Source organism: Dryobates pubescens, chromosome 23, assembly GCF_014839835.1.
Source record: "Dryobates pubescens isolate bDryPub1 chromosome 23, bDryPub1.pri, whole genome shotgun sequence".
Lineage (NCBI taxonomy): Eukaryota > Metazoa > Chordata > Aves > Piciformes > Picidae > Dryobates > Dryobates pubescens.
In genome coordinates this window covers 7,466,024-7,490,793 of record NC_071634.1, presented here as the reverse complement: position 1 = coordinate 7,490,793, position 24,770 = coordinate 7,466,024, and the positions used below count along the sequence as shown (strand labels likewise).

At 42.6% G+C, this 24,770-nt stretch overlaps 1 protein-coding gene across 1 annotated transcript in view; it reads left to right on the top strand.

Annotated features, from left to right (window-relative positions):
• Positions 1 to 24,052, top strand: part of HTT (huntingtin) — a 73,468-nt gene extending 49,416 nt beyond the window's left edge. The window contains exons 43-67 of the mRNA XM_054172338.1: positions 275 to 454; positions 1,806 to 1,982; positions 2,217 to 2,293; positions 2,564 to 2,702; positions 3,864 to 3,986; positions 6,887 to 7,100; positions 7,326 to 7,471; positions 7,905 to 8,082; positions 8,342 to 8,437; positions 9,506 to 9,693; positions 10,556 to 10,682; positions 11,071 to 11,171; positions 11,790 to 11,944; positions 12,967 to 13,106; positions 13,273 to 13,355; positions 13,972 to 14,102; positions 14,735 to 14,864; positions 15,630 to 15,785; positions 16,561 to 16,751; positions 17,288 to 17,402; positions 17,962 to 18,175; positions 18,321 to 18,426; positions 19,817 to 19,979; positions 20,686 to 20,846; positions 21,895 to 24,052. Of these exons, the coding sequence (XP_054028313.1) occupies positions 275 to 454; positions 1,806 to 1,982; positions 2,217 to 2,293; positions 2,564 to 2,702; positions 3,864 to 3,986; positions 6,887 to 7,100; positions 7,326 to 7,471; positions 7,905 to 8,082; positions 8,342 to 8,437; positions 9,506 to 9,693; positions 10,556 to 10,682; positions 11,071 to 11,171; positions 11,790 to 11,944; positions 12,967 to 13,106; positions 13,273 to 13,355; positions 13,972 to 14,102; positions 14,735 to 14,864; positions 15,630 to 15,785; positions 16,561 to 16,751; positions 17,288 to 17,402; positions 17,962 to 18,175; positions 18,321 to 18,426; positions 19,817 to 19,979; positions 20,686 to 20,846; positions 21,895 to 22,108 (3,705 nt within the window). The 3' untranslated portion in view covers positions 22,109 to 24,052. The remainder of the gene's footprint in view (positions 1 to 274; positions 455 to 1,805; positions 1,983 to 2,216; positions 2,294 to 2,563; positions 2,703 to 3,863; positions 3,987 to 6,886; positions 7,101 to 7,325; positions 7,472 to 7,904; positions 8,083 to 8,341; positions 8,438 to 9,505; positions 9,694 to 10,555; positions 10,683 to 11,070; positions 11,172 to 11,789; positions 11,945 to 12,966; positions 13,107 to 13,272; positions 13,356 to 13,971; positions 14,103 to 14,734; positions 14,865 to 15,629; positions 15,786 to 16,560; positions 16,752 to 17,287; positions 17,403 to 17,961; positions 18,176 to 18,320; positions 18,427 to 19,816; positions 19,980 to 20,685; positions 20,847 to 21,894) is intronic.
• Positions 24,053 to 24,770: the final 718 nt, after the last annotated feature.

Below are 24,770 nucleotides of genomic sequence, written 5' to 3'. Positions count from 1 at the left end.
CTTCCAACCTTGATGATACTGTGAAAAACAAAGACTTGTGAAACCAGTCCTTCTATCTTGTGGGGTGTGCATCTGTAAGCTTGGCTGTGACCTCAGCTGGTGTTGGGAAATCTGTTGTGTAAAAATAATGCTAGTAAAATGCAGACTCTTTATGCCATTATTTTAAAATAGGGAGTTATACATGGAAAAACTTTGTTGGTTAGGTAAGGTTTTTAGTCATGAAACACTTCACATGGGTGTTGCTGGAATTGCATTTTCACTTTTTCCCTTCTAGTGTCAAAACCTACACGATTCAGAACATTTGACCTGGCTTATTGTGAATCATGTTCAAGACTTGATTAATCTGTCCCACGAGCCTCCAGTACAAGATTTTATTAGTGCTATTCACAGGAATTCAGCAGCCAGTGGTCTCTTCATCCAGGCCATTCAGTCACGCTGTGAGAATCTTGCAGCTGTAAGTTTAACTTTGCCACTGTTTTAAGAGTAAAGCCACTTACATTTCAGCACAAGTTTAACTGATAAGTATGCAAATTCTGACATTTCTGGGTCATTTATCAGCTTCTAATTTTATCTCTAAAGTCACTCCTTTTAAAAATGCAAACTTCAAACCTTATAATTTATCAGCACCTTCAGTATCAGATGTGTTCCAATCCATCAAATCTATGAATCCAATAGAGTTGGAGAAGCTGCTTGTCTTCCTTCCTGCTTATTACCCCCGCATAAGAAATAGCTGAAGGGTAAATTAGTGCTGTAACTTTCAACTTTAATGTCAGTGTCTCAGTAGCATAAAGAACAGAACCACTAACTACAGAGACAGGAATAGCAGCCAGTCCATCTTCATAGGACCTAATAACAAGAAGGTGATTTTGCAAACTCATGCCTTCCCCACTATCTGTCCCCAAGTTATAGCTCCTTGGTGAGGGAAATCCTGCTTCAGAAGGTCAGTGTCTGATTTTTTTTGTTGATTGTTTTAGTTTTCACATTAAAAAGACTATGTGAGGTTTTGTAGGGACAGAAGGTTGTATGTATCCCTCTTAATCATGGGAACTCATCAAGTGGGAAGTGTCACTTGCTGGGCTTCATCTAGAGCTAATGGTGGGAGATGCTGCTGCACTCTGAGTAGCCTGGTAATGTTTCCTGTCTCTGTGCAAATCTGGTGCTACTGCATTGGTGCTCTAGGCATGTGAGCAACACACTTCAAAGCTAGGTGAGCTGAATCTGGGATTTTAGTGTCTCAGAATCAGCAGAGTGAACTAAACTGAAAGTTTCTGACTGGAAGATGTAGTCTTTCTGTGGAATGTTTGATGACTATCAGAGAAGTCAATAAAATTAAAAAACCTAATTTCTTCATACCCCTTTTTAATTCTGAGCAGCCATTGCTGTTTCTATGATTAAACATGTGCTGAGAAAAAAAAAACCCTAATGTTTATCTGGATTTCTCTACTGTCTCTTGTCCTGCCTCTGCTCATCTTCCTACCTCCTTCCAGCAAGAGTTAAAGCATCTTGCTGTTTTGAAAGCTTTCTACAAATCCACTTCTGCCTCTTCAGCTTTTTTCCCTAAAGGCTTTGCTCCTTACTTTGGGCTTATTCTAAGAATAAGATTCTACAGTTAAACATCAAACAACTTAGTGTTCATATTAATTAACCCAGTAACTCAAACATTCACATCCTGATGCTGATACTCATCAGCTAGTCTTCTGCTCTCCTTTTATTCTGAATGCCTTTCCCTTTAGCTTTAAGGTCTGTGTATGCCAACTGATTGCCTTTTTATGTGCCTGTTCTTTCTGGTTTGTTTCAACACCTAGCCCACAACTCTGAAGAAGACTTTACAGTGCTTAGAAGGAATACATCTCAGCCAGTCTGGGGCTGTCCTGACATTATATGTTGACAAGCTGCTGTGCACTCCCTTCCGTGTGCTTGCGCGTATGGTGGACACGCTGGCTTGCCGTCGGGTGGAGATGCTGCTGGCTGCAACTTTACAGGTAAAAATAAATCATTTCATTTGTAAATTAAGATTGGGTAGTGCTGGCAAGCATCATCAAGGGTAGTAATTTAAAGTGCAGCAAGATATGATGATGCTTAAGCTATTTTTATTGGGAAGGAAGTTGTTGTATGCAATAATTGATATGTGAGTCTTTACATTGCAGTTTTTCTGCCTGTAGTTTCTTAATCTGTTCAAAGTGCAGGTGGGAATTGTACTTTTTCCTTTCCTATAGAACAGCATTACTCAGTTGCCAGTTGAAGAACTTGATAGAATTCAGGAGTACCTTCAAAACAGTGGACTAGCAACAAGGTAAGCAATACTAATTTATTGCAATTTAAGTTTAAGCACGTGCAAATTTTACATCTCAATCGAATTTAAACCTTTATTCCTCATGATGCTGGGTTGATTTGTTTTGCCTACTGATGAAACTTGCAGTGTTGCATTGTATGACTGTATATATCCAACAAAGACCTTACAACCCTATTGCTTTTCTCTCTGAGGATTAGAGTTGACTCACTGGATGTCTTTCTGTTTTTTAAATGATAAACAAAACTCTCTCCTGATGTGTTCTTTTTTCAGACACCAAAGACTTTACTCCCTCTTGGATAGGTTTCGTCTTATGGTAGCACCAGACACAAGTAGTCCTTCACCCCTGGTTACCTCACACCCACTAGATGGAGAAGACCAACCAGCTTTAGAGGATGTAATTCTAGACAAAGTAAGATTATTTTTAGAGTCACTAAAAGTGCCTTGGCTGTAACCAAGCTGTTGATCATTACAGAATATTTAACTGCATAATAAAAATAAGCTGTATTTAATGTTGTCAGATTTGTCAGTGAGTCTCAACTACAGAGCAGTGAATGATTCCATGTGTTGGCTGACTGTTGAAGTTAGGATGAGTAATTAGCACGTGCATAGATGGCTGTTGACAGTGATGTGAGCAACTATTAAGTTTTGTTTCTTTGTGTTAACTTCAATTGAAATATTTATCTAAGTTTCAGTAGAGGCAGATCTATACTCTTAATTGTGTTTACTGCACTGGTCAGTTTTCTTCATTCTCTGAAGCCTGTTGGCTGTCTCCTTGAATTTATTTATTTATTTCCTCTTGTCAACTTTATGTTCTGTCTTTCATGTACTTAGATGCATTTATTTCAAGTGGGGTGGAAGGCTAAGAGTAAGCCTTTAGGACCTTACTTTCTAGTTTGCCCCATAGCACAGATAACTTCTTTGCATCCTTTTGCTCCCAGAAGGGTGAGTCAGCAAATTGAGGATGTCCAGTTATCAGAAAGAAAACAGAGAAAAGGCATAACTGAGCCTCTTTGTATTCCTCAATTCAATTAGTTATGTTATTAACTAATTCCTGTAGGCTCATCATTAGTCATCTAATGAGTAATATGCAGTGATGTGTGATGGTTTTCATTCATTTCAGTGATGTTCATCTAGTGATTTATTTGAATCTGAAGACTTTTCTTCCTCTAGCTTTATTTGGTTTGGGGTTTTTTTTTGCTATTCCCATTGTCACAGGATGTGTTTGTGTGGCTGCTGAGTATTCTGAGCTTTTTCCTAGATACTCTCCTGAGCGTTAGGCTCTTAATATACACATCTGTGCTTTGTGTTAAACTTATTTTTACCTTGTTTCCTGTCCTGACACTATGGAAATTAACAACTTGCCAGTGAACATGCATTGGTCTGGTTTAAGGTTGTCCATTCACCAGTTGTCTGGTTTACCTTGCTTTTTCCTTCCAATTGTTCTGATGTTAACCTGGCCTAGTGATCTCTTAAATGCACCACAACACAATGCCAGTGAGCAGCTCTCCCCCTGCTCCTGTTTTCTGAAAACAAATATGTAATAAATGTCTTTTTGTTTTAATTATTAAAGGACTGGTATGTGTCACTGGTGAGGTCACAGTGTTACATCAAGTCTGACTCAGCACTGCTGGAAGGTGCAGAGCTGGTCAATAAGATTCCTCAGCCTGACCTGAACTCCTTCATGACCAACAAGGTAACTTCTCTTGTCAGATGAAACACAGTCAGCTGAAGAGGATGTGGTTGTTTTGAATCTTCTTGTTGGTAGTGTTAATAGATTAGATTCTTAACTATAAACACTCTAAACATATAATACTGGTAGTTCACTTACTGAATTTCATTTCAGTTTAGAAACTGAAGTAGTGGAATCACAGAATTGTTTTGGTTGGAAAAGCCCTTTAAGATCATCCAGTCCAGCCATCCACTAACTCTGCCAAGGCTGGTGCTAAATCATGGCCCTTAGCACCACATCTCTGCCTCTTTGAAACACCTCCAGGGATGGGGATTCAACTATCTCCCTAGGGAGCCTGCTCCAGGGCTTGAGAACGCTTTCAGTGAATACATAGAATACATAGAATACATAGAATAAACCAGGTTGGAAGAGACCTTCAAGATCATCGCGTCCAACCCATCAACCAATCCAACTCCGCCCAATCAACTAACCCACAGCACCAAGCACCCCGTCAAGTCTTCTCCTAAAAACCTCCAGTGATGGCGACTCCACCACCTCCCCAGGGAGCCCATTCCAATGTGCAATCACTCTTTCTGTATAGAACTTTTTTCTAACATCCAGCCTGTATCTCCCCTGGCGCAGCCTGAGACTGTGTCCTCTTGTTCTGGTACTGCTTGCCTGGGAGAAGAGACCAACATCCGTCTGTCTACAACCTCCCTTCAGGTAGTTGTAGAGAGTAATAAGGTCACCCCTGAGTCTCCTCTTCTCCAGGCTAAGCAACCCCAGCTCCCTCAGCCTCTCCTCGTAGGGCTTATGTTCCAAACCCCTCACCAACTTTGTTGCTCTTCTCTGGACTCGTTCCAGCAAGTCAACCTCCTTCCTAAACTGAGGGGCCCAGAACTGGACACAGTACTCGAGGTGCGGCCTAACCAGTGCAGTGTACAGGGGCAGAATGACCTCCCTGCTCCTGCTGGCCACACTGTTCCTGATGCAGGCCAGGATGCCATTGGCCCTCTTAGCTGCCTGGGCACACTGCAGGCTCATGTTCAGTCTACCGTCGACCAGCACCCCCAGGTCCCTCTCAGCCTGACTGCTCTCCAGCCACTCTGACCCCAGCCTGTAGCTCTGCATGGGATTGCTGTGGCCAATGTGCAGAACCCGGCACTTGGATGTGTTAAATCTCATGCCGTTGGACTCTGCCCATCTGCCCAGCCTGTCGAGGTCCCTCTGCAGAGCCTCTCTACCCTCCAGCAGATCAACTCCTGCGCCCAGCTTGGTGTCGTCAGCAAATTTACTGATGATGGACTCGATGCCCTCGTCCAGATCATCAATAAAGATGTTAAAGAGCAAGGGGCCCAGTACTGATCCCTGGGGCACACCACTGGTGACTGGCTGCCAGCTGGATGTGGCACCATTCACTACCACTCTCTGGGCTCGGCCCTCCAGCCAGTTCCTAACCCATCGCAGTGTGCTCCCATCCAAGCCATGGGCTGACAGCTTGGCCAGGAGTTTGCTATGGGGAACGGTGTCAAAGGCCTTGCTGAGGTCCAGGTAGACTACATCCACAGGCCTCCCCACATCCACCAGGCGGGTCACCTGATCATAGAAGGAGATCAGGTTGGTCAGGCAGGACCTGCCCTTCCTAAACCCATGCTGGCTGGGCCTGATCCCTTGGCCATCCTCTAAGTGTTGCGTGATTGCACTCAGGATGACCTGCTCCATAATCTTTCCTGGCACTGAGGTCAGGCTGACAGGCCTGTAATTCCCTGGCTCATCCAACCGGCCCTTCTTGTGGATGGGTACCACGTTGGCCAGCTTCCAGTCAGCTGGGATCTCTCCAGTGAGCCAGGACTGATGAAAAATAATGGAGAGTGGCTTGGCCAGCTCATCTGCCAGCTCTCTCAGCACCCTAGGATGGATCCCATCTGGTCCCATGGACTTGTGGGGGTCCAAGCTGCTGAGGAGAGCTCCTATCACTTGCTCATGGAACACAGGGAAACCATGCAGCTCCCTGGCTCCCTCTGCCAGTTCTGCAGGCCAGCTGTCTGGTAGACGTTCTTTCCAGCTAGTAAAAACTGAGGTAAAGAAGGTGTTAAGTGAAGAAGTTTCTCCTAATGCTCAGCCTACACCTCCCCTCATGCCATATGAGGCCAGTTGGCTCTCATTCTGTCACTTCTTATTAGGGAGAAGAGACCAACCCCCACCTGGCTTCGGCTTCCAGGGAGTTAGAGAGAGTGAGAAGGTCTCCTCTCAGCCTCCAGTCTAAACAGTAGATGTTTCATTTCTGTGTCTAGCAGTGCTGCTAAAAGTAGCTATCTAGTAGTACAGATTGGATGTACACAGCGAGTTGAAGGTTAGTTGATGTATTGCAAAAATCCAGTTTTACCACTTTACATGATCTTCTTTTGCCATACAGTCTCATAAGGCCAGATGTTTCAACCTTTCCAATATCTGTGCTAGATGACTTGCAACAGATAGTAAACCTGGTGTAAACAACATCTTGTCTCTAACATCAGATTTTGTTCAAATTCTCTGCATTACCTTTGCTGCTGGTATGCAGAAATAATAGTGGGAAACTGTTTTGAGAAAGGATTTTGTTTGGCTTAATGGTATGAAAGCTTAGTGCTTGAAGGTTCCTTGTTTATGGGTCAGTCTTAAGCTTTATGCACATATTGATCTGAAAATTCAGAATAAGCATATTGATTTTTCTTTCCAGTACAGTGGTGTTTGGAATTGAAATGTGAAAGACATTTGGGCTGAATTATGGTATGGTTAGACCACAAGAGAGCCCAGGTCATAGCACAAGTTATGTAATTAAGATGGTGAGAAGTTAACATTTTATTTGTATGCCAGAATTTTACTGTCAGATTCTTGGCTTCTCTTCAATGCAATTTCTTTACTTTTTATTGACTATTTCATTTCAGGAATTCAACCTAAGCCTCTTAGCACCTTGTTTAAGCCTTGGCATGAATGAAATCTCCAGAGACCAGAAGAGTAACTTCTTTGAGACGGCTCGGAGGGTAACTCTGGATCATGTGTCTGCCACTGTACAAAACCTTCCTGCCAGCCACCAGGTTTTTCAGCCACTGTTGCCAACTGAGCCATCAGCCTACTGGAAAAAACTGAGTGATATATTTGGTAATAGAAATAATGGTCTTTTGAAGTTTATTCTCTCCTCTGCAGAGGTACTTTACTGATGTCTTGTGACTACCTGACCTCACTGTTTAAAAAACCAATAATAATAAATCAAGGTGTCTGGCCTAAAAATGCTTGTGAAATAGTTCTGAAAAACATTTATTGTAGGGGAAACCCACCCCCCACCCCCCCCCCACCTGCTAGATTTCATCCAGTCTTATTTTGTAGGAGATGAGGGGATGTATCAGTCTGTGATGACACTTTGTCGTGCCCTGGCTCAGTATTTGTTGTTACTCTCAAAACTACCAGCTGGTCTCCGCGTTCCTCCTGACAAAGAGGATGATATCCTGAAGTTCATAGTGATGTCAGTGGAGGTAAGACACTGGAGTATAATTAAAGATATGAGGAAATGTTGGGAGAGGGAACAACTTTGAGTAAATTTGGATGGGCAGTTTTCTTAACTGTAGAAATCTTTTCAGTGATTGCTTTGTTTGACCTCTGTGGGTAAATCAGGTGGCCTTATGGGCTAAGAGAAGCTTTTTGCAAAGAGAGGTTGATGAGAATGATGGAATGGTTTGGAAGGATGATTTTTGGGACACTAAAGGAACAGTATATAATGCTTATCATTTTCTTGTACTTAAAATAAATTCTGTTCTCTCAGGAAAAAACAAATCAATATAACTTGGTAGTAAAACTTTCCATATTGCTGAGTAAAAAGCCAAGCAAACAAAACATCTTTGATTAGAAGTTCTTTGGCTGTGAGAATTTGCTGTTAATGGGAGGGGTTTTTTTTTTTGTTTTGCACAGGCACTATCATGGCATTTAATGCATGACCAGATTCCATTAAGTGTAGATCTTCAAGCTGCTCTGGATTGTTGCTGTCTGACATTACAGCAGCCTAATCTCTGGAATCTGCTGGCTTCTGCAGCTAATGTGACATATGCTTGCTCCTTAATTAATTGCATTAGATTTATCATAGAAGCAGGTAAGTAAAATTTGAACAGCTGTGAGGAAATGTTCCTAATAAATTGTCAGCCATCACTGTCTGGAATGTTTCTTTCTTAATCATTTTGTCACCAATTTATTGTTTTAATTTCTGACCTAAAATTTTGTGTTCACTTTTGAACTTGGTAAATGCCTTGGACGTGTTAAGTATTAGACCACTGTGTGGGGTTTGGGGGAGAAAAAATTGGAATATGAGATACATAATGGCTGTATCTTTGAATGCTTATGTCTTAATTCAGTTGCTGTTGAGCCTGGTAATCAACTTCTTAGCCCTGAAAGAAAGAAGAATACTTCAAAAGGCTTAAGTGAGGGTGAAGTTGATTCAAACACACAGAGTAAGTAAATGGTGAATTCCACTTTTGTCCTAAGCTTCAACTGAAGAAATATTTGTGGGTGCCTTTTGGTATTACTTTTACACTATTTTTAACAATGAGAGTTCAGCTGAGACCTCTTTTTATATTTGATATGTATTTATTAAATATAAGTTAATATACCTTGAACAGATAGATTTGTTTTTTCTTGAGAGGTGAAAAGGAACGCAGATTTTATTGGGGGGATTCTGTTAGCTGTAGACTGAGACTTCTAAAGTGTTGTGTGAGTTTTAAGTTTCATGTGGGAAAGGTAGAATTTAGACACCATTGCTCTACTGGGGATTTTAAGGTAAAGCTGTAAATAAGAGGGGGAAAAGGATCATTTCATTAAATGTTTGAAGTGGACAAATGACAATTGAGAGTTTGTTCCTCTAAACCAAAGGAATCAATATCTATATGTAGACTTCAGAACATGGTTTAATGGCCATGGTGGTCTTAGGTTGAAGGTTGGACTCAATGATCTTAATGGTCTCTTCCAACCAAGACAATTCTCTGAGTGTCTGAATTGCCAGTATTTCTCCTGAAGAATAGCAGATTTGTTCCCTGCCCCTCTACAGTATGGCAGCACTACATTGAGGAGAAAGTCTAGTGTCATCTGTGAGTGTTCATAACATTGTCTTCCATGTGCAGCTGCAGAGATGTCCTGCTTGTCAGATTTAGCATCAGGCCAGTTGTGAGACTGTTTTCTGATAGAAGAGCTGAGTTTGGTCACTTGAAATTCCCACAAATGCTCTGTTGGCTGTGGCCCATTCTGGATGGGGCTCACATGTGAGCTGCTCTGCTGACAGATCTTGGGTACTGGTGATCTCAAGCACTGAGGCTAGCAAACAACATAGGCCATTGTGGGGAGGATGGTGGCAGGACTCTTCAGCTAGCTGGAATATTGTAGAATATTTGGTTTTCATCCTTATTATGGTTTTGTCCTTCTTAGATGACACACTCCTTCATTAAGTGTTTTTTACTTCTCTCTTTTGAAATCATGAGTCTTTTGAGTAGATTGATAAAACTGAATTTCTTTTTCTCCCAACAAAGAAACTAAGCACATTACTGCAGCTTGTGAAATGGTAGCTGAGATGGTGGAATGCTTACAGACTGTCTTGGCACTGGGGCACAAAAGAAACGCCAGTATCCCAGCATTCCTTACTCCTGTCCTGAAGAACATCATCATCAGTTTGGCAAGGCTGCCCCTAGTGAACAGTTACACACGAGTGCCTCCCTTGGTATGTTCATTGTGCTTTGTTGTCAGCACTTAACAAGCTATTGAACAACTTTTTGCAGACCCAGTGTGGTGGTGCATCTCAAGTGTTACATCAGTAAGACTTCACCCTTTAGCTAATTTGATTAACCAGCTTGTCTGTTTGAACACTGAGTAGCAAAACCTGGTGGAGATATCAAAGAGAGCTCACATGGATTTGAGAACACCTGATGATTATCTCCATGTATTGTTGGTGCTGTGAAATGAATTTGTTTTGATAAACTTCCAAACCAGTATTGGACACATTTCTAGATAGTTACTAAGTAGTGGAAAAAGGGATTTCTTGACATGTGCAAGGCCATTTCTCTGTCCTTTCTGTGTTTCTCAGCACTCTTTGTTTTCGAGGACATGTCCAAAGATAGTAAATTTTCTTTGATTGGGACTTTCTTGCCCACTCTTGGTTGTTTCTTCATGCTTTTTTAGACATCAGTAATTTGTGAACTGGTTTCCCTTTTCAGCATCATTTCTGTACAGTCTAGGAGCCATCTGGCATTTCAACTTTAACGTGTGACAGGAACTTACTTGGTTTTATATCCAATCCTGGGCAGTGGTGTAAAATATGGTATAAAATATATGACAAAACCCCCAAACTAACCAAAACCCAACAACAACAAAGATTAACAATCCCCCCCCCAAAACTAGAAATACCAGTTAAAGTGAGTATTGGCTGTGTAAGATACTCAGCCTTTCTCTGAGCTCTTCTGGTTTTGGAGAACTGCTTTATTTACTGGTGCCTTCTTGCTTTTGGAGGATGCATATGTATTTACAGCTGTCATGTTAATGCATATTCTGTTTTGGGTAAGGAGACTTTCTTTATATTCCTTCAGGTCTGGAAATTAGGCTGGTCACCAAAGCCTGCAGGTGACTTTGGCACAGTTTTTCCTGAAATCCCAGTGGAATTTCTTCAGGAGAAAGAAATCTTTAAGGAGTTCATCTATCGCATTAATACACTTGGTAGGTACAAAACTAAAAAGCAAACCACAACTCCCCAAGTGCTTTTCTGCAGGGCTGCTCTCAATCTCATCTTTCCCCAGCCTGTACTGATACATAGGATTGTTCTGACACAGCTGCAGGACCTTATAGTTTACTTAGACAGTTGGACAGTCACAGTATTTGAGTGTACGTAAGAAGAAACCTGAGCAGGACCATTTCTAAAGGGTTCCTCACTTCCTAAAATAGAGCAATTTTTTAAATGAAGCTGTAGCTGATTAGGAAAAATGACCAGATTGAATAGGAAATAGTACAGAACTAGATCTCTGGAAACAATGTACCCTTTTTAAATGCCATTCCCTGTCTAAGTTTGTACTGAGACATAAATGGCCAACTCTGAATGTCTCCGTAGGATGGATCAGCCGTACTCAGTTTGAGGAGACTTGGGCTACTTTGCTTGGAGTGCTTGTGACTCAGCCCATTGTAATGGACCAAGAGGAGAACCAGCAGGAGGTAATGGAATTCACTGCATTTTTTTTAATTACATTTGACTTAAACTAGGAAAAATGTTTCCATTAATAGAAACCTGTAAAGCAGGTTTAATAGAAACCTGAAAAGTAGAGACTAATGTTGGAAGAGGTTTTTGTATAGCTTTAGAAGACTATAGGAAGATGTACCTATACTTTTACAGACTAAGAAATTATTTCTATTTTATATTTCCTTCTTTCCCTATCCCTGTGAGTTCAGACACAGCCACCTTATGGTTTAAAGCTTCTGTAAGCATGTAAATAGAGTGGAAAATTTGAGTGAAGCTTTTCCAGCTTTCTGTTAGTCCATCCCTCTGTACACACCCAGGGTTCAAAGTTTGCTTGATGAGATGCTTGGGCTTAGGCACAATAGGAATTCCCAAAACTTCCAGAGAAAGTGCTTAGGTCAGCTAGATTTCTGGGTGGAAGAAGTCTACATGTCAGACTTAACTACTGATAATTCAGTGGAAGTTGGCAAACTGATACTTAGGGCATTCAGGATTCTTTTGGCTTGCTTTGTTTTGGGGGTGTTTTTTATTGGCTGTTGTTTTGGTTGTAGGTGGAGTTTTTTTGCAATTCAAATTACAGTAAGTTCATTTTGCAGGAAGATACAGAAAGGACCCAAATTAATGTTCTTGCAGTCCAAGCCATAACCTCCTTGGTGCTGAGTGCAATGACAATACCTGTGGCAGGCAATCCAGCAGTCAGCTGTTTGGAACAGCAGCCCCGCAACAAAGCTTTGAAGGCTCTGGACACGAGGTATGCTCTCACTTGTTATGAAATTCATAACAGCTACACTTGTGGCTAATACACAACTTACAATGGCTTCATCTAGCTGTAGCAAAAATATCTGTAGAATCATAGAATTGTTTTGGTTGGAAAAGTCCTTTAAGATCATTGAGTCCAACCACTGTCTGTCTCTACAAAGGCTGGTGCTAAACCATGATCCTCAGAACCACATCTCTCCCTTTCTGAAACACCTTCATGGGTGGGGATTCAACCACCTCCCTGGGAAGCCTGTTCCAGAGAACCCTTTTAGTGAAGAAGTTTCTTCTAATATCCAACTTAAACCTCTCCTGGTGCCATTTGAGACCAGTTCCTCTCCTGTCTTGGTACTGGAGAGACAAAGCCAATCTCAACCTGTCCCGAACCTCTTTTCAGGGAGTTGTAGACAGCAATGAAGTCTCACCTCAGCCTCCTTTTCTCCAGGCTGAATACCCCCAGTTCCCTCAGGTGCTCCTCAACAGACCTGTTCTCCAGATTCTTCACCAGCTTCTTTGCTCTTCTCTGGACTCACTCCAGCACCTCAATGTCCTTGTAGTGAGGGCCCCAAAACTGAACCCAGTATTCAAGGTGTAGCCTTGCCAATGCTGAGTCTGACACGGGGCAATCCCTTCCCTGGTCCTTCTGGTTGCTGATCCAGGCCAGAATGCTGTTGGCCGCCTTGGCCACCTGGGCATGCATTGGCTCATACCCAGCTAGCTGTGGGTCACAGTCCAGTACAGTCTGTGGTTTTTAAGCAAGAAGTAGGTACAGGTGGATCTGTTTACACAGAAGTTACGTCATGAACCTGCTGAGTTAGAAGAGAGTAGCTGCAAAAGACAGCATCTGATTAAAATGTAGTAAGCTGTGCAGGGTGTGTTTCTTAGTGCTTTTCAGTTTTAGCATCCCTGATAAAGAAAATAAGCCCAGGCACATAGCACTGTGGAATAAGCTGGTCAGGCTTACACCGAGGAGTTACAGGGAAAATCTGCTTACATTGGTTTCTGTTGGATTTTCAGGTTTGGGAGGAAACTAAGTGTTATCAGGGGAATTGTTGAACAGGAAATCCAAGCAATGGTGTCAAAGAGGGATAATATTGCTACTCACCACTTGTACCAAGCTTGGGACCCTGTTCCCTCACTTTCTCCTGCTACTACAGGTGAGTGCCTGTGTGCAAGGGGAGGGGGAGAGGGAATTTCTTTTATTTAAAAAGTAGAAAGTATACTCTGGAATATTTTTTTTAATCCAATTTGCAGGAAGTGGAGCCATTCTTGCATCTACTTTGTTATGCATCTTGGACAAACTTGTCTTCTGTTCTGTTCCAGGTGCTCTGATCAGCCATGAAAAGCTCTTACTGCAGATCAATACTGAACGAGAAATAGGAGATATGGATTATAAACTGGGGCAGGTTTGTTAAAGCCTTAACTCTGAACTTGTCTGAACCTTGATTTTAGATGTAGTATTTGTTTCACTAATTGAACAGCAAGTATTAGTGGGAAAAAACCCCTTAAATACTGAGCTCAGATGACTGTTTTTCTTCAGGAATCTCTTGGACTGGGAAGACTAAATGATCCCTTGTGTGTCTCTAGCCATCTGTGTGCTCTCTTGAGGTTCAGAATGGTTTGAACATCGCAGCTTTACAGACCCCATATGTTACCCACAAAGCCTGTTCATAACAACACTAGGCATTAGGCATCCTGCTTGAACAATAAAGAAATGAATATTTTAGCTTAACATGAACAATAATTTGATGTAAGGGTGTATTTTTGTCTAAGAAAGAATGCTGTGTCTTCAGCTATGCAAGACAAGTAGCTGCATAAGGAATTGGCTGGATGGCCATGCTCAGAGTTGTGGTCAACGGCTCAGTGCCCAAATGGAGACCAGTGACTAGTGGTGTCCCTCAGGGGTTGGCACTGGGACCAGTGCATTTTAACATCTTTGTCAGCAACATGCACAGTGGGACTAAGGCACTATGAGGGTGTTAAATGTTGTGCTGCTTTTGTTTTTCTTTTTTGTGTTGCAAGGTCTCTATACACTCCATATGGTTAGGAAATAATATCACTCCCTTGAGAGAAGAGGAGTGGGGTGAAGATGAAGAAGATGAGAATGACACACCTGCTCCTTCCTCACCACCAACCTCTCCTATCAACACCAGGTGTCTTGTCTTTTCTTGTCTCTCCTTTGACATGCCAATAACCTTTTTACCTCTTCACACTGAGTTCATTTAGCTGGGTTTACCACAGAATCATAGAAGATCATCTGTGAATTGGATGCTGGTCAATAACTGTATCATTTCAAATGATAATATGATAGCTCTGCTATGAGGATGGGCTGAGGGAGCTGAGGTTGTTCAGCCTGAAGAAGAATTCAGGGGGACCTTAGAGCAGCCTTCCAGTACTTGAAGGGATCCTACAGGAAGGCTGCAGAGGGACTTTTCCGAAGTGTGTCAAGAGACAGGACAAGGGGGAATGGTTTGAAGCTGAGGGAGAGCAGGATTAGACTGGATCTTAGGGAAAAAGTTCATCAGTACAAAGGTGGTGAGACTCTGAAATAGGTTGCCTAGGGAGGCTGTGGATGCCTTCTCCCTGGGGTGGTTCAAGGCCAGGTTGGATGAGGCCTTAAGCAGCTGAATCCAGTTATGTGGCACCCCTGCCCATGGTGGTGAGGTTGAAGTAGACGATCTCTGAGGTCCCTTCCAACCTGACCCACTCTGGGATTCTATGAAATCAAGTATTTTAGCAGTGCTTAAGAAGGGCCATTTTAACTCTTGCTTCTTGTACCCTGCAGGAAACACCGGGCTGGTGTAGATATCCATTCTTGTTCTCAGTTCTTGCTGGAGCTGTACAGTCAGTGGATATTGCCATCCAACCCCAGCAAGAGGACACCAGTCATCCTGATCAGCGAAGTGGTGCGATCGGTGAGTCTGAAGTGTTCCTCAGAGTCATAACTGGGGGCATGTTACCAAATGTTCAGAGCTAGGCAGCATTTGTAAAGCATCTTTTCACAGATGAGAAACACTTGAGTTTATTTTTATTTGTCCTGGCAGTGCTTTTGTATGAGCAGTGCAGAAATAGAACTTGAGCAACTATTGCATTATAATGATTTAAACTTGATAAACATCTGAAGTGCATATTCTGCTGCTACACTACAAACAACTTACTGTTACTTAATGACAGTCAGTGTCTTACTTGCCTGTTTGCTAAAAGTAAGTTTCAGGGTTTTGCTTACTTTGCCTCTAAGAAAATGAAGATGGAGCAGCAATGTATTAGAGGATTAAGCTGATTGCTAAAGTGTAAAAGCAAAACTAAAGAACACAGGTGCGGAATGTGTCTTGACAGACATTATTCACTGTCATGAAAGACTTCAAATGAAACTGTCCTTGCAAAAGAGTATGTATTGTGGGATTGGGATCTTTTAGTGCATTGTAAATGGTAATGTTCATTCACTCTCCAGAGTTGTTACTATAGTGGATCTGGAACAAAGGACCATTTGGAGGCAATTGTTATCTGAATGGGATGGTGGAGTTCATTCTGAACAACAACAGTTCTTCCAGACACTTGAGTTACTGTCTACACATTTAATGATGGAGGAATCTTTTGCTGGCAGTTCCAACAGAAGGAAGAATCAATTGTTGGCTGTCTGCTAATGGACTTTTTGATACTCTGTTTTAATCTGTGTACAGCTTCTGGCCGTGTCAGACTTATTTACCGAAAGGAACCAGTTTGAGATGATGTACACAACCCTGACAGAGCTGCGAAAGGTGCATCCCTCAGAAGATGAGATTCTTGTGCAGTATTTGATACCAGCCACTTGCAAAGCTGCTGCTGTCCTTGGAATGGTAAGGCATTTTCATGGAGGTTTATTGCAAATTCATGAGTGTCTTAGGTTAGTTCATCCTTAGCTTCTGCTGCAAAGTCTGAGTTACTTAGTCATACGTCTCTAAGAGCATCTATTAGCTGATCTGCATAAGAAGTAATAGAGTATGTATTCAGGTCCCTTAGAGACTGCAGACAGCATCTCCAGTTGCCCCATATTCAAACAGAAAGGTGGTCTGGTTTTTTTTTGAGGTTTGAGCTTAATTTAAGTATGCTTTTTTGGTGTATCTTACTCAGTGTGAGTTCTACCTTTGCCCTGGACTCCTTTGTTATATTTCAGGCCAGAAATGAGGACTTAATGAGGCTGTTGCTAGATTTGTGTTACAGGTGAATAGCTGTAACCTCCTGAGAAGCTGGGACAGTGCATGTCTTCTTTTTCTCCAGAGTAAACAACTCCAGTTCCTTCAGCCATTCCTCTTAAGACTTGTTCTCCAGACCCTTCAACAGCTTTGCTTTTCTTCAGTTGCACTCCAGCACCTCAATATCTGGTGCAGCCTCACCAGTGCTGAGTCCAGGGGGACAATCCCTTCCCTGCTCCTTCTGGTCACATTACTGATCTCTGCAAAGAGATGACTATCTCTTACCTGGTTATATTATTCTTGTGATATTTAAAGTAGTTTTACTGGTTCCTGCCATACGTTCTGCTCTTTAGTTTGTTCCAAGTGTTTCTAAAAGACAGGAGCCACCAGTACTGAGCCAGTGTTGACTTGTGGTGCATGCTCTTGTTGGGTGCATTAGGATAAAGCTGTGGCTGAACCTGTGAGTCGACTGCTGGAATCAACCCTGAGAAGCACTCACATGCCAAGTAGGATTGGAGCTCTGCATGGAATTCTTTATATCCTGGAGTGTGACTTGCTTGATGAGACAGCAAAGCAACTCATCCCGATCATCAGCGAGTATCTGCTCTCCAATCTGAGAGGAGTAGCACAGTAAGGTTCTTCCTTCTCTTTCCCATCCCAAACTGTTGCAGGTGTGAGCAAAAGAGCTCTTTGGGGGGGGGTGTGGGGTTGCTGTTGTCAGTACATTTTGCAGCTGGCTGTTGTATCAAGCAGGCTTTGGCATTTTCATTGGCAATGGGAGATTTGCTTTACAGAAATGAAAGGGTGTTTGAGAAAACTGCTTGATAGCTCAGACTTTTGTCTCTTGGGGAAATTGGCTTCCTTAAACCTTATCTTTCTGTCAGCAGGCATACCTTTTGAATAAGACTTGCAGTCTTGAAGTTTATTTCCCCTAAACAAGTAAGGCAATGAGAGTTTGCTGAAAAACTTCTGGTGTGGGACTGGATTCCCATCCAAACCAGTGCTTGCTTAGGGTATCTTGGTGCTACTCTGGGTCATTTTGAAACCTGCATCAATTTCATGTGAAAAAAGTAGACTTCTTATTTCTGAGGTTGTTTACCTTGTGTCTATTTGTGACCTAGACAACTTTGATGTAAGTGACCAGTGGTGTTTCTGCTTCTTTACAGCTGTGTGAATATCCATAACCAGCAACACATCTTGGTCATGTGTGCAGCTGCCTTCTACTTGATTGAGAATTACCCACTTGATGTGGGGCCTGAATTCTCTGCAGGAATCATACAGGTATTTTGTGGTGCCTCCAATCATAGCACCCTGGGATCACCACATAGCTGTCTCTAGTGCTGAACTTGGTCACTGTGGTGTAGGTTCACAGATTTCACTGGGTTGGAAGGGACCTTCAAAAGCCATCTTGTCCAACCCTCCTGCAGTCAGCAAGGACACCTCCAACTAGATCAGGCTGCCCAGGGCCATGTTAAGCCTGATCTTGAATGTCTCCATGGATGGGGCCTCAATCACATCCCTGGGCAGCCTGTTCCAGTGTTTCACCACTCTCACTGTGCAGAACTTCCTCTTGATGTCCAACCTAAATCTACCTTGCTCCAGTTTCAAACCATTGCCCCTCATCCTGTCACCACAGTCCCTTCTGAACAGTCCTTCCCCAGCCCTCCTGTAGCTCCTCTTCAGCTACTGAAATGTTCTATAGGTTATGCTTTTGGAGTTAGTTTCAGCAGGTTTTCTGAGCACCTGATGCTGTTCTCTTCCAGCTGCAGTGGGATGGTGCTAGAAGGTGCCCTGAATGCACGTCACCCATCAGTTAGCTGCCTTTTTTTCCTTATTTCAGATGTGTGGAGTCATGGTGTCTGGAAGTGATGAATCAACTCCATCCATTATTTATCACTGTGTCCTGAGAGGGTTAGAAAGACTTCTTCTTTCAGAGCAGCTTTCCAGGCTGGATAGTGAATCCCTGGTTAAACTGAGTGTTGACAGAGTGAACGTGCAGAGCCCCCACCGAGCGATGGCAGCCCTTGGGTTAATGCTGACTTGCATGTACACAGGTATTCACTTTCTGTATCCCTTTGATGTGCTGAGAGACTAACTTACTTAGCAGCGCTCATTTTCTTCTTCTTTTTGTTACCAAGGAGGAAAAAAGGTCATCTTTTAGCATTCACAGTAAACTGATAACAAATTCTTTTGGTTTAGGAAAGGAAAAAATCAGCCCCAGTCGTACTGCAGATGCAAATCCTGCTGCTCCTGACAGCGAGTCTGTGATTGTAGCCATGGAAAGAGTGTCTGTCCTTTTTGATAGGTAAGGGAACAAGATGTGCAGTGGGGCACTGGGAGGGAAGTTGTTCTTTTTGGCACTGTGTGGTCACCCCTTTCATTTGACAGCTCTAGTATTTCATTCATGCAGTTTCTCTGCTTCCCATTGTTTGAAATCGGTACCGCTCAGATGCGCAGCACCACTGATGGAACTGCTGAAGGCAGCACAAATGTACAGGAATGTAAATGGAAAACAGACATGTCCTAACTGATACTGTGTGTTGCACAAACCATAATACTTCATAAATGTATTTCCAGCTCCCTTCAGGTCAAACTCTTAAATGCTTTTCAGGATGCCTTCTGCATAATAAGGATATAAATCCAGTTTACAGGAAATAATCTTTCAACCCACCCGAAGAGTTTAAAACCTTTTTCCCCTTCCCCCACCCAAGTGTTGCTCTTTCCAAGGCTCTTAAGTAATTGCAGTGGAAGGGTGGAAGGGTACAGTAAAACTTCTGTATTCACATGGAACTCATTTAATGGAAATACTTCAACCCCCCTGTTTTGATCTGGCAGTCTCAAGCTACCTTAAGTGAGCATAGCATGCTAGATTTCACGTGGCAGTTTGTGGGGTGCTGCTGGTGTGCATTTTTTCAAGTGTTCAGTGGTTTCTGCATAAAACTGGATAAAAGTTTCATTTCTGCACTCAGAACAGAACTAGAGCAGTGCTTGAGTGCTTTCTCCTAAGGGTTAGCAAATGAAATGTGAATGCCACAAGCAGAAAATAACTGTTGCAGGGAATAATCACACAGTGGGACCTTGATCTTGACACAACAGATGGAGCCTTTCTTAGGAAGATTTGCCTGTCAGGCTTATTTAAGTAATATTGTCTTTAAGTTGGAGCATCTTTCCCCCTCTTTACACAGCAGCACAGCTTGCCTTTCCTCTTTGGTCATCATAGTCTTGAATAACAACATGGAAACCTAAGTGTTCAGCTTATAAATAGTCTTTTTTTTCTGATACCTAATAGTGATCTCCTGGTCCTTTTTTTTGTTGTTGTTCTTGGATAGATTTTAAGTTATTTCTATTATGAAATCTTGCCCCTGATGCAATTCCAGGGCTTGAAATCTTGAACACTAAAAGAAAAGAAAGGAAAAAAAGCCAACAAACAAAACCAAACCAAAAAAACTGACAAACCAACTAACCAAACACCACAGACACACCCAAAAAGCAGCAACAAGAAAGGGGTCAAGGACTCAAACTTACAGCTTTGGCAGACCTCTTTGAGTGGACTCCTAGAGTAAGCTTCCATGAAGGCTTGGATTCCTCAGTGTTGAAGACTTTTTGCCTATCTAGAGATAGGCAATCAAAGTGAGGAAGAACAAGATACTCACTGGAATTCTGTCCTAAAATATGTTGTTCTTTATCTTTTTCAGGATCAGGAAGGGATTTCCTTTTGAAGCTAGAGTAGTGGCTCGAATCCTTCCACAGTTCCTTGATGACTTTTTCCCCCCTCAAGATGTGATGAATAAAGTTATTGGAGAATTTTTATCCAACCAGCAGCCTTACCCCCAGTTTATGGCCACAGTTGTTTATAAGGTAGTGTTTATAACTTTTTTATATATATCTCTTTATATCTGTGGCTGTTTTCTTTCTCCTCAGCTGTTCAGAAGATTTCTAAACAACTGCCAGCTAAACCAAGAAAAAAATCTGTTCTAATAAGTCTGACAAACTGGTTGCAGGGATTGAGCTGCAGTGCTGTGAGCTGGAGGGCTAGAATCACCATGGCAGCTCACAGCAGTGCAGTTTGGTCGCTGATCATGGAGAAATAAAGAGAAAATTAATAGCTGTAATCCTGAACTAGCTTGAACTCTTTAGTTCAAGGAATCAGCCCAGGTCATCTGGCCTTGTGAACTCTACAGTCATGGCCTTGTGGACTCCACTCAGTTGGGTTTCTGGGCATTTGGCTTTTCAGCACCTACTTACTGGACTCATGCATCACTTGAGAGTGCATGTGCACACCACACTGAATGTGTAAAACCAGAGACACTGGACAAGCATTTCTGTGTGCGTCCTTCAGCTGGGCACAGAGGCCATGAGTCCACCTGCATCCTGGCTGACTGCTTTGCAGAATCTCTTTGGCTAGGAATTGTGGTCATTAATTCTTCAGACTCTGAATTGTCTCCAGGAATCCAGTTTGTGAACATCAGAGTTTTGTAGCTGGAGAGAACCTTTACAAGAGTAACTAAACTCTTCCCCATATCCACCTACCATGTCTTCATTCCTGTGTGAAATGTTTTTGCAGGTATTCCAGACACTGCATAGCACTGGGCAGTCCTCGATGGTGCGTGACTGGGTGATGCTCTCCCTCTCCAATTTCACCCAAAGAACACCTGTGGCAATGGCCATGTGGAGTCTCTCCTGTTTTTTTGTCAGTGCTTCCACCAGCCAATGGATTTCAGCAATGTATCCTAAAAGAGAGTGTGTGCCCATTCTGGGCAAATGCAGGGAGGCACATTGGTAGCCTTGAAGAGTAAGAGTACAAGTTGAACACACAAAAAAGGGGCAGATTTACTGCAGTCAGGAGGGGTGTGCATCGCTTTGTGCTGTTTGGTGCTTCAAGTTTCAGGGTTAAAAAGGGAACTAAACAGGTTATGAGAATGAAGTTATTTAACACTGCTGGTTTAAGATCTCTTCCTTGTGTTTGTGCAAGATAAGTCCTTACTTTGAAGGGCTTTAAAGCTTCACCAGATAACCTTGCAGTGACCTTTAAAAGCTTTGTTCTATATTCCTCTGCAAGATAAAATGTATTAAAAAAAAAAAAACCCAAGACAATAAAGCAACAAACCCCAAACTCAAATTGAAGAAAACTCTACCCTGCATGCCTACTGTATTTTGCAAGTGTCCCCATGGAGGTGCACCACAGTAATAAAGAGCTTTGGCAATGGAGTGACACTGGCCGAGTAAGTTGGAAGAGGAGAAGACAGAGGTGATAGCAGTGCTGGGTTGATTTGAAACCAAAATATGCCCAAACAGACAGAAAAAGAGCTGTTGCATTTCATAAGCAGGCAAAAAACATGTCCTGTTTGGCCACATGTCACAGAAAGAGTGGTTGGCCGTTGGAATGGGCTGCCCGGGGATGTGGTGGAGTCGCCATCACTGGAAGTGTTTAAAAAGAGACTGGATGAGGCACTTGGTGCCATGGTTTAGTTGATTAGATGATGTTGGGTGATAGGTAGGACTCGGTGATCTCAGAGGTCTTTTCCAACCTGGTTAATTCTGTATTCTGTTTGCAACTTCCTAATGAAGCTACTGCTAGATTCAAATGAATTTCTGGGGATTAGGAACTGCATGAAGTTAAGGGAGAAGCAGGGTTTCTGTAGCAGCAGTTTGCTGCACCACAGTAGTTTGCACTTTAATGTTGGTGAACTCGGGAAAGACAACTTTTTTATTGCATTTGAACTGCCAAAGAGAAGCCACTTCTGTTTTGTTGTGGCCTTAACTTGTGTTTCAGTCTTCCACATATTATCAGCAGAATGGGAAAATCGGAGCAGGTGGATGTTAACATCTTCTGTCTGGTGGCCATCGACTTCTACCGCCATCAGATCGATGAGGAGCTGGACCGCAGGGCCTTCCAGTCGGTGTTTGAGGTGGTGGCGTCCCCAGGAACCCCCTACCATCGTTTGCTAACTTGTTTGCAGAATGTCCACAAGGTCACAGCATGCTGAACATCCTGATGTGGAATGCAGCTGCATGACTAGTGTTGGAATCTGCCCTGAGTTGTGGGGAATGCAAGATCAAGAGAGCACCTGGGGTTGCGTTTGTGATAAAGATGGACCCCTCAGTTTGACTTTCAGGAGGCATGGACAAGTGCTCTGCAGCCCTGGGAGTCACTTGGAAAGGCTGCTGTGGTGTTTGCTGTTGACTCCAGGCACCAGTGAGTGGAAAGGAACACACCTGTGTTTGTCAAGTGGTGTTTGGGACTAAGCTGGGACACACTTAGTAACTGCACTAGGAGCGAGTACTACGTGCAAGGTAACTGGTGTTGAACTGTGTTGCTGCTCTTCCTGATGCTCAGCTGAAGCCACGGTGGTGCAGCGGGTAAGGACCTGACAGAGGCTGTTTGTTACTGCAGGCTGCAGTCATGGTTTCCTGTACCTGTATATACTGTTGTGTAGTACCAAATAGAAATTATTTCCTAAAGTCTCTCCCAAACAAGGACAAGAGCAAATGTCTCTCATGATCTACACTTCCAGCATGTAATTCCTCTCTCTGGGCTCTCTGATACCCCGTGGTGTATGTGTTGGTGAGAACGTGCACATACCTAACCACACTTTGCTTTTTTTCTTCTCAGGATTTACAATTTGAGTCCAGTATATTAGTAAAAGAAATTTTAACTTGCATATTTCTATATCATGTACAGTCTGTAAAGCTGTAAGATGTGTGGTGCATGAGCTGTGCTGTAATTGGAGATGAACAGAAGCCACGCTACTGAATGTCCTGACATCTCTGTTGTCCTCACTTGGATTTTATTTTGTTCCTTGTGCTTGAATTCATCTTCCTTTTGGAAATCCATCTTACTGTACAGATCACATCTTGGTTTGCATCTTGCTTTTTCTTGAAGTGCTTTAGAACTGGAATATGTTGATGAATTTGTCTTGAGAGAGGCTGTACTAAGGAAGCATTCTTGTGATCCACTTTCCTGTAGCTTCTTTCAAACTCCTCTTTTGAGGCAGGATGGTAAAAGAGAGGATTTGTTACTCTGGATCAGCCTTTTGTATACTTCAGAACCTGCTCTTACTTGCTGCACAGCATTTTAAGAGACAAAGCGGTGCAAGCTCCCCAGTAGTCCACGTCCATTTGACCTTTCCTAGCCGAGACCATGCAGTCATCTGGATTCAAACCATTCTCATGTAAAGAAATTCACACTACCAGTTGTGAGTCAGAAGGCTGCTGCGGTCTACTGGGACTGGCTAAGGTGTTAGAGTACACAACCTCCTGTTGGATCCATAGTGCTTCAGGTACGAACACAGTGCAGATAGCCATCAACTTCAGGACACCACACAGGGACACATTTAGCTTTTACTCACCACCCAGAGTACCCCACTGATGACTGAGCATTACCTGGGGCAATCTAGCACAGCATTTGTTTTTTACTGAGTTTGTTAGAATTCCTTCATTCTGCAGAAGTGCTACCTTGGCTCTCAGTCACGTCCTGGGTTTAACCTCTCTTCATTTTCTTCCCCCACCTTTTGGTGACACTTGGAGCAATGAGAGAGTGTTGTCAGGAGGAGCATGTACTGTATGTATTTCTGTATATAATGTATATGTTGGAATTACACACATGTGGCAACATTTAATGTATACAGATGTGTATATTTGTATTTATTAAACCCAGATATTTAAACTAATTCCATTCTAGACCAAAAATTGTTGCTTCTGCCCATAAGTTGATGACAAAGGAATGGTCCACTGGTGTCACTTCCTTGCGAGGAGACTGCTAGTATGGGCAGTAGAAACAACTGTAGATGTTGCTGTATTGAGCTCTCTACGGATCTTAGACACTAGAGCAATTCTTTCTGCCCTTAGCTGGGTTACTCTTCTTTTCTTGGGCCACAGCACTGTGGTGATTTTTAAAAGAAACTGAGCAAGAGTTTGAAAAGTAAAAAAAAAAAGAAGAAAAAAAAAGAGGTTTAATAAAATAGGTTCTGTTTGGAAGCTTTTGAGTTCTGTTGGAGATTACCTGAATCCTGCTAAGAGACTGGTTCCGGGCGGTGAGCTGTCATGCCCTGTGTCTTCGTGCAGGCCAGTACAGCTCACTCCTCCCTTTTGTAACCACCACCAGTGGTTTTCTACTGTAACCCTCCCCCCCCCCAAGTCAGTTTTTTGTATGATATATATAGTTTCAGTGAAGATATTTTTGTAAGCTATTTTCCAAACTTTAAAACAGATTTTAATATATTTTTTAAGCATCAGGTCAGCCATCCCATCCTCACCATCTTGAGAGTCGATGTTGTGTTACCTAATGGGTATGTTCTGCATCATTTTAAGCTCCTCATGATGAACACAGAATAGCTGGTTACTTACCTTGGGATAGCAGGAGCTAGGCCCTTCATGCAACTGTTCCAAACCAATTCGAGACTTGCCATAGAACCTTTCCAACCAGTGAAGGAATCAGTTGAACTCAGCAGTTGGCATGGCTGGATGAAAAAACACCAGCTATGACAGACGCCCTTTCCTCCAATGCCAGCAGATATTTGCATTACCTGTTTCAAGCCAAGCTCTAGAGCTGGTGCAGTTCTAACCTCACACAGATTTCAGTGGTAGTCAGAACTCCCATCTGTTTTAACCTCTCTTAGCGATTTGTCATAGCGTCCCTCCTGAGACGTG